The sequence below is a fragment of the Carassius carassius genome, chromosome 9 (genome assembly GCF_963082965.1).
Source record: "Carassius carassius chromosome 9, fCarCar2.1, whole genome shotgun sequence".
Taxonomy (NCBI): domain Eukaryota; kingdom Metazoa; phylum Chordata; class Actinopteri; order Cypriniformes; family Cyprinidae; genus Carassius; species Carassius carassius.
The window spans coordinates 3094866-3114682 of NC_081763.1; the positions used below are offsets into that span (position 1 = coordinate 3094866).

The window sequence follows — 19817 nt, forward strand, 5'->3', positions numbered from 1 at the left end:
ATTGTTCAGACAAGCGCCAGAACTAGCGGGGTCAAGTTTGCTTTTTTTAAGCCCCATGAAAATCACGTTAACTATCTCACCAAACATGATGAAAAAAACAATGCATAGTGGCTAACTAAGACAATGGCATTATTCTCGTCAGAAACAAAACCATGTAAGATTTCAAGTCAAGTCACCTTTATTTATATACCGCTTTATACAAAATACATTGCGTCAAAGCAACTGAACAACATTCAAAAGGAAAACAGTGTGTCAATAATGCAAAAATGAAGTTCAGAATTGAATTCAGTGATGTCATCTCTGTTCATTTTAAATAGTGCCTGTGCATTTATTTGCAATCAAGTCAACGATATCGCTGTAGATGAAGTTTCCCCAACTAAGCAAGCCAGAGGCGACAGCGGCAAGGAACCGAAACTCCATCGGTGACAGAATGGAGAAAAAAACTTTGGGAGAAACCAGGCTCAGTTGGGGGGCCAGTTCTCCTCTGACCAGACGAAACCAGTAGTTCAATTCCAGGCTGCAGCAAAGTCAGATTGTGCAGAAGAATCATCTGTTTCCTGTGGTCTTGTCCTGGTGATCCTCTGAGACAAGGTCTTTACAGGGGATCTGTATCTGGGGCTCTAGTTGTCCTGGTCTCCGCTGTCTTTCAGGGATGTAGAGGTCCTTTCTAGGGGCTAATCCACCATCTGGTCTGGATACGTACTGGATCCGGGTGACTGCAGTGACCCTCTGATCTGGACACAGACTGGATCTGGTGGCTATGGTCACCTCGGAATAAGAGAGAAACAGACAAATATTAGCGTAGATGCCATTCTTCTAATGATGTAGCAAGTACATAGGGTGTTATGGGAAGTGTTTCCGGTTCCGGTTTACCTAATTAATGCAGCCTAAAAATCCTTTAACGGATTTGGATAATAAAAGCATATTAGTATGTTATGTGTATGCCAGGTTAAAGAGATGGGTCTTTAATCTAGATTTAAACTGCAAGAGTGTGTCAACAAGTTCAGTCAACAATTTCAGTCAACAACATAGCTACCATCCAATGCTAGACCTAGCAGAAACAAAAATCTAGCATCCTCAGAAATGATACATGACACCTCAGCACTGCCATTACTTTGAGATAAAACTGTTATATATAAAATATCAAAACTGTTATTATATAATTCATATAACTGAATCATGAATAACCATTGTTTTGTGGACATTTAGCTCAGAGGATGTGTTGCTCGACGAGGATTCTTTACGACTCTCAATCTTGAGTAGACATATGCCGCGAAGCTCCTGCGGAGTGAAGAATAGGTGGAGTTACGAAACTTCTCTGACAGTTGAAGTGTCCAGTGGAGTTAAGAGATTTGCTCTCAAGTTATATTTAAAACTTTAGGTTATTAATTTTAAAATAAAAAGAACCACATGGGCACTGTCCAATAGCATCGAGGATTTGTTTTGGAGAGAACCTAATAACTGTTTTTATAATTTTGCTTTAGACTACAGGCATTTTAGCCTTCATTATTTCGGAAAGTAATAGGGCTAATAAAATGCAACTTGAGCCGTGACTTAAGTTTTTTTTTTCACTCGTGTTTTTTTTTTTTTTTTTCTTTACAATGCAGCAAACATTTGTAAATATCTTAAAAATATTTTAATGTCTTTAAAGTGTTGACAGATACATATAGCTTTTTTTAGTAGCTTACATTTGGCCAAAATCTAGAAAAGATGATGCTGTATTGGCTGTGACTAAGCACAGTGGGTTACTGGCTAATGTTCGATCTCTATTTTTTCCTGTTCTTTTTCAGTAAAGAAAACGCTATATTTTATTATTATTATTATTATTATTATATTATTTTTAGGCAAATTATAGGCAAAGAATATTGTTTTTTAAAAATAATGTTATTAATCTGTATTTCTTCCACCCGAACCGGTTTCTGAACGCAGGAACAGAAATTTTAAAATATCGATTCTGCTCGGAGAGAACCAACTGAATTTTTTTTTTCATTTTCAAGCCCTGCTGAAAAGTCTGTGTGCTCTCTTCGAGAAAAAGTTCTTACACCAAGAGTTCTTTTATAAAGAGTCAAATATGTTGCCACAATCTCAAAAGAAAACAAATTTTTTCACTGATCACACTTTATATTATTTAAAAGATTTTAAATCATGATTCATCATGTGCTCTTAGCATTTATGCTAGCAAGTGGAGTTTTAGGTAAAACAATAAAGAAAATTGTCAAACTCTGTTACCAAGGCAGAGTAACACTGCTGTCAAGAGTGTAACAGAATTGATGGTCCATCAGACAATTCTGTCAATTCTGTTTCTTAAAGGGTCAGCTCTCTTTATCAACTATTTTCACAAAAAAAAAAGAAAATGTTGTTTAAAATCTAATAAACTTTACTGATTTATTTTTGCATCCTTATATTATTTCAACAAAAATGTTTAACTGAATGTTGTATATTATATTTTATACAATTATATAATATAGAAAATGTTTCATGTTCTGATTTATTGTTATTTCTACACATTGGCTAATTTGTCCATAACAGTTATTTATGTTGCATTAAGTTGAGCTGACAAACAATAACATAAAGACATTTGTTTTTTTGTTTTCAATACAAGTGAAAAAGTAAGTAACTTGTGATTGGCAGGCACCGAATTATTAAACTTAAATATGTTTTCAATAAGATACAAAAAAAAATCTGTTAGTGAAAATATTTTTTTCTTAGCTTTCTGCAATGTCACATGTTTTTCCAATTATTGAATCACCCTCACATTAATTAATCTGCCATATATTTTATTACACAGTGGTTTTAGCGTGTGAATGGGACTTTTATTTTGGAACGGTGAAGTGACGTCATAAGGCAGCTCCGGCGTCTGTTGTGATTCAGCTGAAGAAAGGTGAGTGTTTTAAGCGTTTAAAGTGTTTAAGTACAGCCAGTACGGACTTTTTGTCTGTTTTTAAATTATTGCTTAATGGCTCAATGATTATTGAAGGTAAGATTGTAATACCTAACTAACAGTAATGAACGTTATTTTGTTTGAGTACAGCGCTTTGTTCACGACAAACAGAAAAGAAGCGCCTTATTTCGCTCCAATATCGTGATTTTGTTGGTCATGAACAAGAATCACTGGCGAGTAGTGATGGACAAACGGATCTTTTTTAAACGAGTCAGTTGAGTCGATAGCGTCGCAAAATGATTCACTAATACTTTTTTTATTATATAATACAAACAAATTAAATAATTTAACTGCTTTTTGATTTTTCATTTTACTAAGGGCACCTGGGAAGTATTTTAGATCAATTTGAATTACAATAAACAATGAAGAGGATTTAAAATATCTACATTTATGTATAAAGTATTTTGCTAATAAAACAATATTATTAATCAAATTTTCATATAAAACCTAGCACTCTTTAGTTGTTCCGTACATTACATCTTGTTAGAGTGAAACCATTCTCTATCTTCCAGTCCTGCAATGCTTCCCAAAACCACGGAGACAAACTACATGTACTAAATACATGTTTCTTCAACGACATATTTGCATAAATAAAAGGGCTTATTCTCAAAACGACATTTTGAGTGTAGAAATGTATTGGAGGGATATATCTTATATCATATTTTAAATTGCATTTCTTTTACCTTGGGGAGAATAGGAAATTTTAGCTGTTCTTAAATATTTAACAGTGTTTTTATCAAATGTCTAATTTATTTCTTAATATTTGACAAGAGTAGCACAACTGGATGATATATTGTCATATATTGTATCTCAATATCACCAGCGTATAATAAGGGAAGGACTGCAGTAATGGTCAGTAGGGAAGGGAACATTTGTACACCCCAGGGTATTTCATTAATAACTGTAAAGAATGGCTTTGGATGACAGGCAAATCCATGTCATAGAGTAAATGAATTATAATTTAATATTTTACCAGTCTCATCCATTAGATCCAACATAGACCAAATATTTAGATTTACCCAATCCTCATGAAACAGGGATTTGTTTCTGTGTAAAATATATTTGTTATTCCATACAGGAGTATTATGGGGTGTAAAATTGTATGTGCACCAATTTCCAACATAAATAAGACTTGTTGGTGGAAAGCTGATAGCTTCACTGGAAGTTTGGGTCAATCATAGTCTTATCATGTAAACTTTAAATTATTGAATAAGAAAACTTTACTTATTGTTATTTATTGGCATTAACCTCATGGCATTTACTTTAACGCTTTGACTATTACAGTGCTTACTATTATTGAGATGCACACAGATAATCAATTAGCATTTATTTATTTGCTTTCTGTTAATGATTATCATCTTAAGCTTTTACAGAGCGTCCAAGCACAGAGAAACTCTGAAGAAACTCTGAAAACTGCTGAAGCGACTGAGATCCTCGTGACACTAGTATTATAAAGATGGCTTTTATTAAAGTGGAGAGTGAAGACCTGAAGATTGAAGAAGTATTCAGTGTCAAACAAGAAGAAAGTGAGGAACAAACAGGTTGGTCTTCTTTCTCTCGGCTGAACTCATTTACAAAAAGTAACATAGGCCTGTGTAATTAAAGCATTGTGTAATTGAGTGCAGAAATGAAGGTGAGGCTCTTGATTTTATTAGATTTTCTTTATTTTCCCGGAGGAAAACATTGAAAATGCACATAGTAATAAATCAGTTTCGGTAGCTCATGTTAGCCTGAACACACAAGAAAAATATGTGTGAAAAATATTGTCAGAAATCACGGACATTCACATTCGGACAGGATTAAATTTATCTGAGGATCACTGAGTTTTCTGAAAAACAGGGAATTTTCTCCTGTTGAGTGAGAAAAACAAGTACAAACATAAGGCCTAACACGGGTCCAAATCTGCTCAGGGGTAATAATTGAACAAGAAAACAAGTTTTAAAAAGTAATTTTCAGTATTATAACAGGATCTGCATTTTCATGGTGTTTAAATAAAAGGTTTTGTTTAATAAGACATTTTTATTTCAAAACTACACCTTTCCTAGTTAAAAAAATAAAGTAAAATGAATTATTTTCAAAAAACATAATGCATAAAGCATGCAGGTATAAATTGGTGCTTCACTTGCTGTAATTGACAAGTGATTTCAAGGCTTGAAATTGCAACCATTTTAGTCACATATGCTTCCTATATCTAATGCGTGCGACCTCAGAATATATCGGAGCATTTGTGCGAGTGCAAATAACTGTTGAGGTGCAACCCGTTTTCATTTCTCAAAAAAAAAAAAAAAAGGTTGGCTAATTACTATGGATGGGTCAGGGTTCTGGAATATTCTATTAGTAGATTTAATTACAGAGTATTGATTAGGCTGTGCGATTATAACCGTGCCCGAACACGTCTTACCCCCAAAGCCCGGTTCGGTTGACTAATGTGATCGCTCCGTGTCACGCTCAGACGCGGCTGGTTGTAAGAGGTGGACTTCAGTTTAATTCGGATGGGGTACACATGCAGTGTGAGCGCTAACACCAGAGCAGGGAACTACTGATACGTGCAGCATGATCACCTGAACACGCTATAGATTTATAAAGCATTATGTTGTGAGAGGATCTTCTGTGTCACCGCGTCACAAACGACTCACAATAATAAATCACAACGTTAACAAAACAATGCACTCTACTGTGCTGAGCGAGAAACTTCCTGTTTCATATTAAGTCGTGATTATGAGCTAGCTGGATTAAAATTATTTATTTGTTGAAGTAATAAAATGCAATATTCCACTGGTTGTTAACCATAAACATTTACCACCCATATATATAATGTTTTTTTTAGATTTTGTTTTCAAGTGATGTATAATTTTTTGATGATTTTTAAAGTGTGATAGAGAAAAAGGCAACAAAGAAGATTTTTTTTTGGACAGAGGTCAGAACTCCTGTTATGATGTGGGTTTTTGAGGTGCACTCTTGCCATAAATTAATCAATTACATTTGCTACATATTTTTTAACAAAAACGATTGGTAAAATGTCTATTTAGGAGTCTTAGACCTTTCCAACGATATATAGTTTGTCAAGATTAGATTAGTATTTAATTGTAATATAGTGAAGTAAACGTAGGTGCCCCGAAAGTCAACAGGTTAATCACAATAAGCTTCGGGCTTTGTCTCTTTTTATTATAAGTCAAAGTCTCAGGCTTCTGTCAGTTTTAAGATAAAATACAAACAATGAATGTTTTTATACTAGCTTTCATTTGTAGTGAGAGATTCACCTCCTTTCAAGCGGCATGTGAATCATTAGGTGCGTTTACATGTACACTTTTCAGTCATTCTGATTAACGAATCCGAACGTAGTGTTTACATGAACGCTGAATAAAGTGATTGGGTTGATTATGCGCGTTTATTCGTCACAAGCTTCTGATCGGATTTGCATGAATATACAGAGTTTCCTGCTTCTGTTGCATGCTGTTTTAAAAAGCACAGGTGATATTTATCTACTTCGGGTCCTAATTAGGCGACGTCCAGCCCATGAAACTGATGTGCTGCTTAACGTTACTTAAAAAAAAGGTGTAAAAATGCCCCTTACCGCACCCAAAACTAGTCGTCTGTTGATAAGAGTCTTAATCAAGGACTGTTGGGACGTGGTCCTGTTCCACTTCACAGACGCTGAGTGAAAGGGGAGTTTTATTATGACAGGACACTTATTTATGACACTCTATTCACCAGGAGTCACATACTTTTTTTTATTATTTTTTGGCGGAGTATACAGGTGTGTAATATTCACTTTTTCTTCCTGCAATGTAACATGATTTTTATAGTCGTAATTTTGACTTTATTCCCAAAATATTATGACTTTTTTTGAGAATGATAAACTAATCAAAATTGCTCAACTCACTGTCTTGCACTGGTCGCTTTGTAGGCTATTTTATCAAATACTTAATCAAATACGTCGGCATCTTGTTTGGTGAAATCATAACAGAAATCATAGACACAACCAAATTAAATCAGTACTGTCACGTGCCCATCCACACCGACCCCATGGACTGGTGGAAAACCAATGACCACAAATACTGGACCCCCAGTTGCTCCCCGGGCGCTGGATCTGTAGCAGCCCACTGCTCCGGGTGTGTGTTCACTTCTCTCTGCTGTGTGTGTGCACTTGGATGGGTTAAATTAGAATGTTGTGGAAAAGTTCATTTATTTCAGTAATTCAACTCAAATTGTGTAACTCGTGTGTTAAATTCAATGCACACAGACTGAAGTAGTTTAAGTCTTTGGCTCACGTTTAACAAAGATTTTGGCTCACGTTTAACAAAAACCCACCAAAGCACAATCTATACAAATTAGAATACTTGATAAGACCAATAAACACATTTTTAGTAAAGGGTTGGCCTTATGGAAAGTATTTTCATTTACTCTACATGTACTCAACACTTGGTAGTGGCTCCTTTTGCTTTAATTACTGCCTCAGTTCTGCGTGGCATGGAGCTGATCAGTTTGTGGCACTGCTGAGGTGGTCTGAAGCCCAGGTTTCTTTGACAGTGCCCTTCAGCTCATCTGCATTAGCCGCATTTCCACTGCCGAGCTGGGGCTTAAAGCGGGCCGGGTGATGCTAATAGCCTCGTGCCAGTAGCACAGAGGCCAGAATAGCGCAGGGTTTCCACAGTCAGGGCCTGAAACTCCGCTGCACGTCACTAAAACACACCCTTTACCAGTGTTGTGCCTGAACGCGTTCATTGAACGATAGTTCATGAACTCGTTCATATTTTGGGCGAACGTGAACTGAACGTGCTGTATTAATGCCTGGTGAACGTTACTGTGAACTCGTTCATTCTGGTGTCTGTGAACGGCACGCTCTCTCAGGTTAACTTCGTTCAATAGGGTGCCAGATTTCTTTAGAGCCTTCCAGGCGAAAACCCGGCTAAAACACACCGTAAACGGGTCTTAATATGTAGCGGGAAAACACCCAATCTGGCAACACCACCAGTGTCGCACCGCCGTCCGCCGCATATGCGTGACGCGTATTAAAAAAAAAAAAAAAAACAGCAAAAGACAGCAGCATGTAGCAAGAAGGCGTATGATCATTTAAAAGAATTTTATGATGTTTATGCAGAGGTGGAAAGAGTACAAAAATATTCTACTCAAGTAAAAGTACCATTACATTAATGAAATTTTACTTAAGTACAAGTAAAAGTACCAGTCTAAAAATCCACTCAAGTAAAAGTAAAAAGTAGCTCATTTAAAATTTACTCAGAGTAAAAATTACTTAGTTACATTTTAACAGTGGGAGGGAGTCAAAAATGGGACAGGCCAAGGGTGTCAAACTCAGTTCCTGGAGGGCCACAGTCCTGCACAGTTTAGATATAACCCTAATTAAACACACCTGATCCAGCTAATCTAATCATTTAGGTTTATTTGAAAACTACATGATATGTGTGCTGGAGCAGGGTTAGAACTAAACTCTGCAGGGCTACGGCCCTCCAGGAACTGAGTTTGACACCCCTGGTATAGGTCTATTAATCTCAAACTAGTTGTTTTTAATTAAAGGAATCAGTTATTTAGAATAATAAAACATTTGGGCTGTTACCAGGCAAATCAGTATCAACAAACTCATCTTTTAATGCAGAGGAAATGCAGAAGATTCATTGGAAGTGGCATTTAGATGTATTACACTGTTTAGTGCAGGACAAGAATGCATTTAACCTGCAGTTACAAATGCATGAATAATGTTTTGATATACAAGACATAAAATGTTGAATACTCATTTGAAATGATAAGAAATTAATTATTTAAAAAAAAATCAAAAGATACTTTAAATGTGATATTAAAATGGCCAGTATGTGTCAGCAAGTCACTGTTAATAAGTGAGTCATTGCGATTGAACCGAATCATTTAAACGGTTGATTCATTCAGGAACGAAACACTGTCATGTTGCTCAGAGACGCAAAACTGTGCTTTGGTGGCTGTGTTTGGAATTATTTTCTGTTGTAGAAATAGAGCTAAAAAAGGCAATATGGTGTCTAAAACGCAAGTCTCTTAATTAACTTGTTTACTCAACTGTTATATATATATGTATGTATGTATATATTCATGATGATTTTTGGAGGAAAAGACGGCATTCTTTGTGTGATTTTGATTTAATGTATGAAATTATATAAATATGTGAATTTTCTGCCCCTATATCTTCAATTTTGTGATCATTCTAAACATAGGCGCCGATTTATGTTTTTCTCCGTGGGTGCTCAAGGGCGCAAGCCATTTAAAAAATTAAAAAATAGACTAGGCTATTAAAAAAATATTGCATTTCAGAACCTTAGGCTAATGGACAGCGGCCGATACAAACAAACACAACAGCGTCACTTCTCAAAAATACAAACAGGATTGGAGATGAAAAGTTTAACTGACACGTAACCGCGAATGCGTTCAGCTTCTTGGGAAATTAATGTTTTGTAAATATTGATTAAAAGACTATTGCGAAAGGACAGCGTTTCCATTAACCGATTGTTGCGACTAAAATAATGAGTTTCTGGGAATGTCTACCTCATTTATGTTTCGAGGTTTCTTTTGATAGTGGCATGGCTTTTCTTTGAGGTTTCGAATCCATTATTCATATAGGCTAAAAAAATATTTTTTTATTTTATGTATTTAACAAAGAACTTGTATTCTGTCCAAAAGTAGGCTACTTTTGTGTCCATTAGTTTTTCCTCTTTTAAACCGTATATAGGCCTATACTTGAGCAGAAAAATGTTCCCATTTAAACCCTGTTACGAACTTTAAGGAGTCTAGGGAATGTACCGTAACATTTACATATTAACGTACTGCTGGGTATGAAATGAGGTGGAAGAACATGACAGACAAAACTTTGAAAGAGAAAAAATACTGGACGTTTATTCACAAAAAGCCAAAGCCACTAGATCCAGTAAAATAATGTCGATATATCAATATTAATAGGTTTGGTTTTTTTATAACAAATCTGTCCATTTTAGTCTGATTAATGATTAGTGATTACGGAAAGCAGTAAATGATTACATACTCGCACGGCACTGTATAGTGGGGGATGGGACGTTTTCAGAAACGCTGTGATTGGTGGATAGGATATGGAACATGCATGCGACTGGTTATGTCACTGTCACTGACAACAACATAACCAATCACAGTGTGGCAGACGCTTCATAGCGCCAACTGCAATGTTTAATTTTAAATAAATGTAGCCTACTGGCAGTCTGGCACTGGCACACGTGGGTGCTCGGTATTTTCCGTGGGTGCTCGGTATTTTCCGTGGGTGCTCCACGGTATCGGCGCCTATGATTCTAAATGCATTTTAGGAGACTGAATCACACAGTGAAAGAACGCACTATAAGCGCGCACATCATTAAAACAAAAAATATGATATTATCGTATAATAGATGATATATATAGCACACTCCTCACCACTGTCTTTTTGGCTAATTTGTGCAAAACCTCTTGCTAAAATGTCAAAGCTTCATTTTAACCACCAATGCAACGATGCAATTATTTAGCTTACCTCTACATTCTTGCGAAGGGTTGATGTCTTGTCGAGATTTTATAAGCTGCTAGTTTGGTCTTCCTAAGCAAGTACAGCTTACACTGCATAATAGAGCATACATATGGCCAGGGGTTCACTTCATTTCCATCGAGTTCAACTTCAGAATATGACGGGGTTTCGTTTTCAGCGGTGTCTGCACCACTAAATCCCTGTTTTGTCCGTCTGCATCTTTCTTGTGATTTTAGCGCCAGTTTTCCCTCCTGCCCATTATTTACTGACGTAGGTTCCAGTGAGCGATTTTTTTTTTTTTTTTTTTTTTTTTTTTTTTTTTTTTTACTCCGTAATTAATGTGTTTTAAAATGTAGCGAAGTACAATACTTTAAACAAAATATACTTAAGTAAAAGTAAAATTACAGATTTAAAAAATTACTTTAAAAAGTATTAGTACACAAAAAAGCTACTCAATTACAGTAACGCGAGTAAATGTAATTCGTTACTTTCCACCTCTGTGTTTATGACAAGGTCGGTGAGAATGGGAGACAAAGCATTAAAGCAACAATGGGGAAATGCTGTCCCCTCAATGCTAATGTAAACCCTGGTTGGATAAGGATTCAAAATTGGATATGAAGATGAAATCTGACGCATAGCTTCATTGTTAAAACTGATAAAATAATTGCTGTCTGTGATTCTATATGGGCTGTGGCAATAATTGAAAAATAATAGCTCGCAGCAACGTATGGAAAAAAAGAACTATGAACTAGTTCATTTTTGGAACTGTGAACTTTAGTTCAAAATTTTGTAGTTTGAACTATGAACTGAACTAGTTCATTTGAAAATTTGTGAATTGAAATTTGAACTAGTTCATGTAGAAAGTGAACTTTCCCAACACTGCCCTTTACACGCCTCTCAGAACAACGTCATGCAACCTCAACATTTCACCAACAAAGAGAAGTTATCAGAAAACTAATAAGAAATAAATCACTGGAACATGCGCGATCACACAGGAACATGATAAAAGCGCTCTTTTGTTTGCATGATTTGTTTAATATTCAAACTCAAAAGCATCAATGTTTTAACTATAGAATAAGTGATACATTGATCATATTGATTTAATTTATCAGGACTCAAAATTAATCACACATAAATACACTTTTTATTTTTAACGCTTATGGAAATAGCCTGCTTATTCAGTCGAGTCTGTTTCTGTTTATTTGTAGCCACAGTAGCCTATACGTCACATTTAGAATGAATTAAAATCTCTCTATTTTTAGAAAAGCTCCCGAACAAAAGCATTATTATATTTTTTTTATGATATGCAACGTGGAGCTAAACTCTCAAGACGAGACTTATGACAGATAAAATATGTTTTTTATCACAGTTGTGATAGAGAATAAGAAGCTGACGTCTGATCTCTCCTGGTTGCATTTACCATGTTTACTATGGTAACGTTAATGTTTAGCGTGCATAATCTTTTACATCGCTTATAAAGATTAATGCCTTGTTTAGTGATTATAATCTACATCGGATCAAGTTATTTCAAACACTCGCTGCTGATTAAGAGTGATTTTTTTAACTCAACTGATTTTAAAAAGTCTTTAATGCTTAAGTTATATCGCTGTTATCGTTCTGAAATGATCCGCGCTGACACTCTCCAGACACGGAGAAACTCCTCTTTGTTCAAAACCCCTCCTCTAGCCCCAGCTGGCCCGCTTTGGCTCAAGGTTTTCGTCGGGCCAAAAAACCCTGGCCGTTGGCCCCGAGGAAGCCCTGGCGAGGCACGATCAAGCCCCGGAAGTGACAGTGGAAACACGACTGGCCTTGGCACGCACTAGCACGCCCAGTTTAAGCTCGACAGTGGAAACGCGGCTATTGTTTGGTCTCTTGTTTCTCCTCTTCCTCTTGACAATAACCCATAGATTCTCTCTGGGGTTTAAGTCTGGTGAGTTTGCTGACCAGTCAACCACACCAACCCCATGGTCATTTAACTAATTTTTGGTGCTTTTGGCATTGTGGGCAGGTGCCGAATCCTGCTGGAAAATGAAATCAGTATCTTCAAAGAGCTGGTCAGCAGAAGGATGCATGAAGTGCTCAAAAAGTTATTGGTAAACAAGTGCAGTGACTTTGGTTTTCAAAAAACACAATGGACCAACACCAGCAGATGACATTTCACCCCAAATCATCACAGACTGTGGAAACTTTACACTGGACTTCAAGCAACTGGGCTATGAGCTTCTCCAGCCTTCCTCCAGACTCTAGGACCTTGGTTTCCAAATGAAATACAAAACTTGTTCTCATCTGAAAAGAGGACTTTGGACCACTGGGCAACAGTCCAGTTCTTCTTCTTCTTAGCCCAGGTAAGATGCCTCTGACGTTGTCTGTGGTTTAGTAAATTCCTTGACACGTCTGTGTGTGGTGCTCTTGATGCCTTGTTCCCAGCCTCAGTCCATTCCTTGTGAAGTTCAATCAAATTCTTGAATAAATTTTGCTTGACCATCCTCATAAAGCTGCAGTTCTCTCGGTTGGTTGTGCATCTTTTTCTTCCACACTTTTTCCTTCCACTCAACTTTCTGTTAACATGCTTGGATACAGCACTCTGTGAACAGCCAGCTTCTTTGGCAATGAATGTTTGTGGCTTACCCTCCTTGCGAAGTGTGTCAATAATTGTCTTCTGGACAACTGTCAGATCAACTGTCCGTCTTCCCCATGATTGTGTAGCGTAGTGAACCAAACTGAGAGACTTTTTAAAAAATATTATTTATTTATATACTTTAAACAATTATATATAAAAATACAACATTTACAGACACAGGGCAAGATGAAAATACACAAAACATTACAGAGAGAAGATGCACTGAGAATTTTCCCCTCAAAAAAATTGAATAAAATAAATTAATTAGAGTTCAGTACAATCACATACAGTAACAGTAAACATAGCAGTGTACTGGCCAGGCAATACAAAATTAGTATCAACATCTAGACTGGTGATAGATGTGGGAAGAGACAAGGGGATCACACAAAAAGAGCAGGGTCAAGCTGGAGAGTTTTGATATGTTCACAAAGCGGTTGCCATAGCTTGATGAAAATGGTGCTAGGTCAGTGAATAGAGTACCCTAATTTTCTTCAGTTTCATAAAATAAAGAACATCTCTTATCCAGCGAGTGTAAGATGGAGGGTGAGGGCTTTTCCAATTCAATAGAATTAAACACCTAGCTAAAAGAGTCAGAAAGGCTACGAAATCTGAAAAGTGAGAAGGCAAAGAATGGCCAGGCAGGAGAACCCCAAATAAAGCTGTAACTGGACTGAGTGGGATATCTGCCGAGGTAATGGCTGACAATGAGACAAAAATTTGTCTCCAAAAGGAAGACAGGGCAGGGCAGGACCAGAACATGTGAATTAAAGTGGCTGAACCAGAATGACACCTGTCACACTCCGAGTCAATAGACGGGTTAATGCGTGCTAACCTGGTCTTCGACCAGTGAGAGACCATTTAAAAGGCTCAGGAAACATTTGCAGGTGTTTTGAGTTAATTAGCTGATTGGCATGTCACCATATTCTAATTTGTTGAGATGGTGAATTGGTGGGTTTTTGTTAAATGTGAGCCAAAAGGATCACATTTAAAAGAACCTAAGACTTAAACTATTTCAGTCTGTGTGCATTGGATTTATTTAATATACAAGTTTCACAACTTGAGTTGAATTACTAAAATAAATGATTTTTCCATGACATTCTAATTTGAGATGCACCTGTATATTTATAATCCTAAAGGATTATTAGGAACACCTGTTCAATTTCTCATTAATGCAATTATCTAATCATCCAATCACATGGCAGGTTGCTTCAATGCATTTAGGGGTGTGGTCCTGGTCAAGACAATCTGAACTCCAAACTGAATGTCAGAATGGGCAAGAAAGGTGATTTAAGCAATTTTGAGCGTGGCATGGTTGTTGGTGCCAGACGGCCGGTCTGAGTATTTCACAATTTGCTCAGTTACTGGGATTTTCACGCACAACCATTTCTAGGATTTACAAGAATGGTGTGAAAAGTGAAAAACATCCAGTATGCAGCAGTCCTGTGGGTGAAAATGCCTTGTTGAAGCTAGAGGTCAGAGGACAATGGGCCGACTGATTCAAGCTTATAGAAGAGCAACTTTGACTGAAATAACCACTCGTTACAACCGAGGTATGCAGCAAATCATTTGTAAAGCCACAACACACACAACCTTGAGGCGGATGGGCTACAACAGCAGAAGACCCCACCGGGTACCACTCATCTCCACTACAAATAGGAAAAAGAGGCTACAATTTGCACGAGCTCACCAAAATTGGACAGTTGAAGACTGGAAAAATGTTGCCTGGTCTGATGAGTCTTGATTTCTGTTGAGACATTCAGATGGTAGAGTCAGAATTTGGCGTAAACAGAATGAGAACATGGATCCATCATGTCTTGTTACCACTGTGCGTGCTGGTGGTGGTGGTGTAATGGTGTGGGGGATGTTTCCTTGGCACACTTTAGGCCCCTTAGTGCCAATTGGGCATCGTTTAAATGCCACGGCCTACCTGAGCATTGTTTCTGACCGTGTCCATCCCTTTATGACCACCATGTACCCATCCTCTGATGGCTACTTCTAGCAGGATAATGCACCATGTCACAAAGCTCGAATCATTTCAAATTGGTTTCTTGAACATGACAATGAGTTCACTGTACTATAATGGCCCCCACAGTCACCAGATCTCAACCCAACAGAGCATCTTTGGGATGTGGTGGAATGGGAGCTTCGTGCCCTGGATGTGCATCCCACAAATCTCCGTCAACTGCAAGATGCTATCCCATCAATATGGGCCAACATTTCTAAAGAATGCTTTCAGCACCTTGTTGGTGTTACTTTTGTTAACTTTTTGTTACTGAGTATTGGTGACCCATACTAAGAATTTGTGCTCTGCATTTTAACCCATCCAAAGTGCACACACACAGCACCGAACACACACCCGGAGCAGTGGGCAGCCATTTATGGAGCGGCGCCTGGGGAGCAGTTGGGGGTTTGGTGCCTTGCTCAAGGGTACGTAACCCTAGGAGTAGGAGTCAAACTCTCTAACCACTAGGCCACGACTTCCCCCAGAGAAGGTTTTTTCCCAGAGAGAACGTAGAATTAAGGCAGTTCTGAAGGCGAAAGGGGGTCAAACACAGAATTAGTATGGTGTTCCTAATAGAGCTGAAACAACGAATCGATTTAATCGATAAAAATCGATTATTAAAATAGTTGTCAACTAATTTAGTCATCGATTCGTTGCTAAATAACTTTTATTTTTATTTGCCGTAATCGGCTCATTTCGTGCATATTTCAAATCTGCGGTGACCAAAGTGTGGCAGTAATGAGCCACCGGAGGTTTTACTCAGCCAGTACAGCAGGAGAAGTAGTGAATAGCCAATAGCTGGCCTCGTTTTATGTCACGTGCTTCCCGAACAGCGTCTCTGCAGCATTTAGCGGGATGTGGGAGACTGGGAGTACTTTACTTTGAGCCTTCAAAAAAGAAGAGTAACCTGTAAACTCTGCACTACTGAACTGTTTAAGGGGACGTTCACATATCGCGTCTTTTGCGCGCTCAAGTTCGTTATTTCCAACACCGCACCGCATTGAGTTAAAAACATCTTAACTTTTCAGAATGCTGCAAGCGCATCGCGGGTCATGTGACAAGAACTAACCAATCAGCTTCATCCTTTCCCGTAACAACATTAAAAGCTCAGTCAAGATGAAAGGAACAGCTGATCATAGTTGTATATGGATTTCCATTTTGAAATAAATTTAGTAGCAGAGCTACTGCAAGCGATTTTTTGAGCTGCAAATCCATTTATCCTTTGCTGAAATTTCCGCGTCTTCAAGGAGAGAACACGTCATGGTTGCTTAGCAAAGGCAGACGCCTCAGGGGCGCTTCTGCACGAGCGCTTTGGAAAGGAGGAGAAAGCGGTGCGCCTAGCGTTTTCCACGTGTTTTTAGGCGCGATATGTGAACGGCCCCTAAGACTTTTATTTGTGCAGATTCTCCAGTACAATGTTGTTTGCAAATGTTTAGTCGTAAAAGCTGATAACATTGCTTTTTAACAGTTAACATTTAAAGCTTTACAAACATGTTCTGTGATCAGTTTGTCATTTAACAGTTCAAAATTCAGTCGTGCAGCCTAATTATGACTGAATGAGAGAGGTAAATGTTTAAAGATATTTGAAATGCACTTTTTTTCTAAGTATTCACTGCTCTTTTTCACACAGCAGGTTTTTTGTGTGTGACTGTCCAATTTTTTTTTCTGGACAACCTTCTGATGGATTTTACTTTAAATTGTGAGTTCCATTCAGGTTTCATGCCATTGGCACTTTATTCGAAGGATTGTTTACAATTTCACAGCATAAGCTATAAAGCTGTTTCCCAGTAAATAATAAAATACAATGCACTGCAATTTTATTGTGTTTTATCCTTATTCTTCGTGAAAATATGTTCTGAAAGATTCCTTAATAAGCTTCGTTCGGGATGTTAAACTACTTTAGGAGCTCTAAGGACTGCCATGGTGAAAACATTATTTGAAATCTCCTTGTGAAATTTGCTAGAGTATGGGTCAGTGTTCTGATTGCAGAAGAGTTCGACAAAGGATTACTAACACAATAAAACAACTCCAGGTATATTTTTGATTAGGATATGACCGTGCAAAATGGTTAAAATCTCTTAAAAATCTATGCTGAAGGATAAAGACCATTTATTAATAATTTACTTGGGGAAAAAATGGAAAAAACTAAAATATAAGTACATAAACCGATTAATCGTAAAAATAATCGACAGATTAATCGATTATCAAAATAATCGTTAGTTGCAGCCCTAGTTCCTAATAATCCTTTAGATGAGTGTATTATAGCCAGAAACCATAGTCCCCCACATATCAAATTACATTTTAACCCCAGCAAGTAAGCCAATTAATCTTTCTCTTTATATGGTACGTACATTGTTTCTGTAGTACATAATAAACATGAAATTAACATCAATAGGTAGGCTATTTTATAAGAGATCCTACAGTACAATTTATATAAAAAAATCTTATATAAGAGCCCATTCAGTGTTTCAAACTGTGGAATATGTAAGTTTGTAAACATTGAACTGTTGTTCTGAGGTAAATGTAAATTACTTTGCAGTGTCCATAAGCTCATCAGTCAGCTAGAAAAATAACTAGGTTTTTGCTGTGTTTGCATCTTAATATTTTTCCTTATCCTGTCGTCTACATGATTCAACTCCTCCTTTAAAATAGCATTTTACTAATTAAGAAAAAATGACAAAGTGTAAAAGACATACACTCTTAAAAATAAAGGTGCTTTTATTAAAGGTTCTTCTCAGGACCATTTTTGTTTCCACAAAGAACCATTAACTTTATATAAACTGAAGAACCTTCTTTCACCACAAATAACCTCTTGTGAAACGTAAAGGTTCTTCAGATGTTAAAGGATTAGTTCAGCCAAAAATGAAAATTATGTCATTGACTCACCCTCTTGTCGTTCCAAACAAGCATCGAAAAAACATTTTGTATATACACTGTATATTTCAAGTTGGAAAAGATGTTTAGTTCCCAGATGGATTAATGCTGATAAACTCAAGAAAAATTTAGACAAACCCATGACAGCATAACTGTTTTTTTTTCTTATATGAGCCAGTGGCTCATAATTTAAAATCAGCCAAAAAGATAAAGTACAGTAACTTATTACATTTATTCAAATACTATTCAACACCATTGTGAATCAGCTTGACCAAAGTGACAGAATCCTGAAAATTTTTACTTAGAAGTTATTATATACAAGCAGTCCTGAAAAAAATCTTATGTGTGCATCGGCCTGACTACTCGATTGATCTAACATCACTAGAATAGAAATGATGTGGGGGTCATGTGTTCAATTTATTCTTCTTGTTTCACCTTAGGTCTGATTACACTGAAAGAGGAGAGTGAAGTTCTGAACGAAATGGAAGAGAAATATAAGCTTGAGAAACACCATGAGTTCATAACTGAAGAAAAACCATTTACTAGCTCACAGGCTGAAAAGACGACTTCAAGAAAAAGAGCTCAAAAGACAAAAACCTGCAAAAAGAAGAAATTTACCTGTCAACAGTGTGAGAAAAGTTTTAACCTAAAAGGAAGCCTAAACAGGCACATGAGAGTTCACACTGGAGAGAAGCCCTACACATGCCAACAGTGTGGAAACAGTTTCAATCTACATGGAAACCTTAAAATCCACATGAGAGTTCACACTGGAGAAAATCCTTTCACCTGCCAACAGTGTGGAAAGAGTTTCACTCAAAAGTTAAACCTTAACAGGCACATGAGAACTCACACGGGAGAGAAACCTTATACCTGCCAACAGTGTGGAAACAGTTTTAGTCTATATGAAAACCTTAAAATCCACATGAGAACTCACACTGGAGAAAACCCTTTCCCCTGCCAACAGTGTGGAAAGAGTTTTACTCAAAAAGTAAACCTTAACAGGCACATGAGAACTCACACGGGAGAGAAGCCTTACACTTGCCAACAGTGTGGAAAGAGTTTCACTCAAAAAGTTAACCTTCTCTCACACATGAGAGTTCACACTGGAGAGAACCCTTTTACCTGTCACCAGTGTGGAAAAAGTTTCGCTCAAAAAGTAAACCTTATTACACACATGAGAACTCACACTGGAGAGAACCCTTTTACCTGTCAGCAGTGTGGAAAATCTTTCAACCGAAATGGAAGCCTTAAAATCCACATGAGACTTCACACTGGAGAAAATCCTTTCATCTGCCAACGGTGTGGAAAAAGTTTTGCTCAAAAAGTAAGCCTTATCAGACACATGAGAACTCACACGGGAGAGAAGCCTTAAACGTGCCAACAGTGTGGAAACCGTTTAGTCTATGTGAAAACCTTAAAATCCACATGAAAGTTCATAACGGAGAGAAGCCAACAGTGTAAATGGTTTTAATCAAAAAGTAGGCTTTATCAGGCACATGAGAACTCACACTGGAGAGACAGTTTCAGTCAGCTTTAAAACCTTAAAGTCCATATGAGAAATCAAAGACTACATTTACACTTGTCATTAACATGTGACCTGTATCCAGAACTTGTACCCATACACATTAAAATTAATAAAGCCTTTCATTTATATAGTGCTTTTCTGTGTACTTTAAGTGCTTTTACATGGGGGGGGGGGGGGTGTTCTCTCTCTTCAACCACCACCAGTGCGCACCATCCACCTGGATGATGCATCAGCAGCCATATTGCACCAGAACACAAAAGGGTCCTAAAATCTGGAAGATGCAGCTGAGGCCCTGAATTAGGTGCATAAGGTCCTTAATCTGAAACACGCAGATGAAAGTACCTTGAAGTG

General features: G+C 37.3%; 1 protein-coding gene across 1 annotated transcript; it reads left to right on the forward strand.

Moving 5' to 3' along the window:
• Positions 1-2764: 2764 nt before the first annotated feature.
• Positions 2765-19592, forward strand: LOC132148765 (gastrula zinc finger protein XlCGF8.2DB-like). Its single transcript, XM_059557463.1, has 3 exons — positions 2765-2881; positions 4330-4482; positions 18382-19592. Exons 2-3 carry the CDS (start codon positions 4398-4400, stop codon positions 19311-19313), a joined length of 1017 nt encoding a protein of 338 aa, XP_059413446.1. The 5' UTR covers positions 2765-2881; positions 4330-4397; the 3' UTR covers positions 19314-19592.
• The last annotated feature ends 225 nt before the right edge of the window (positions 19593-19817 follow it).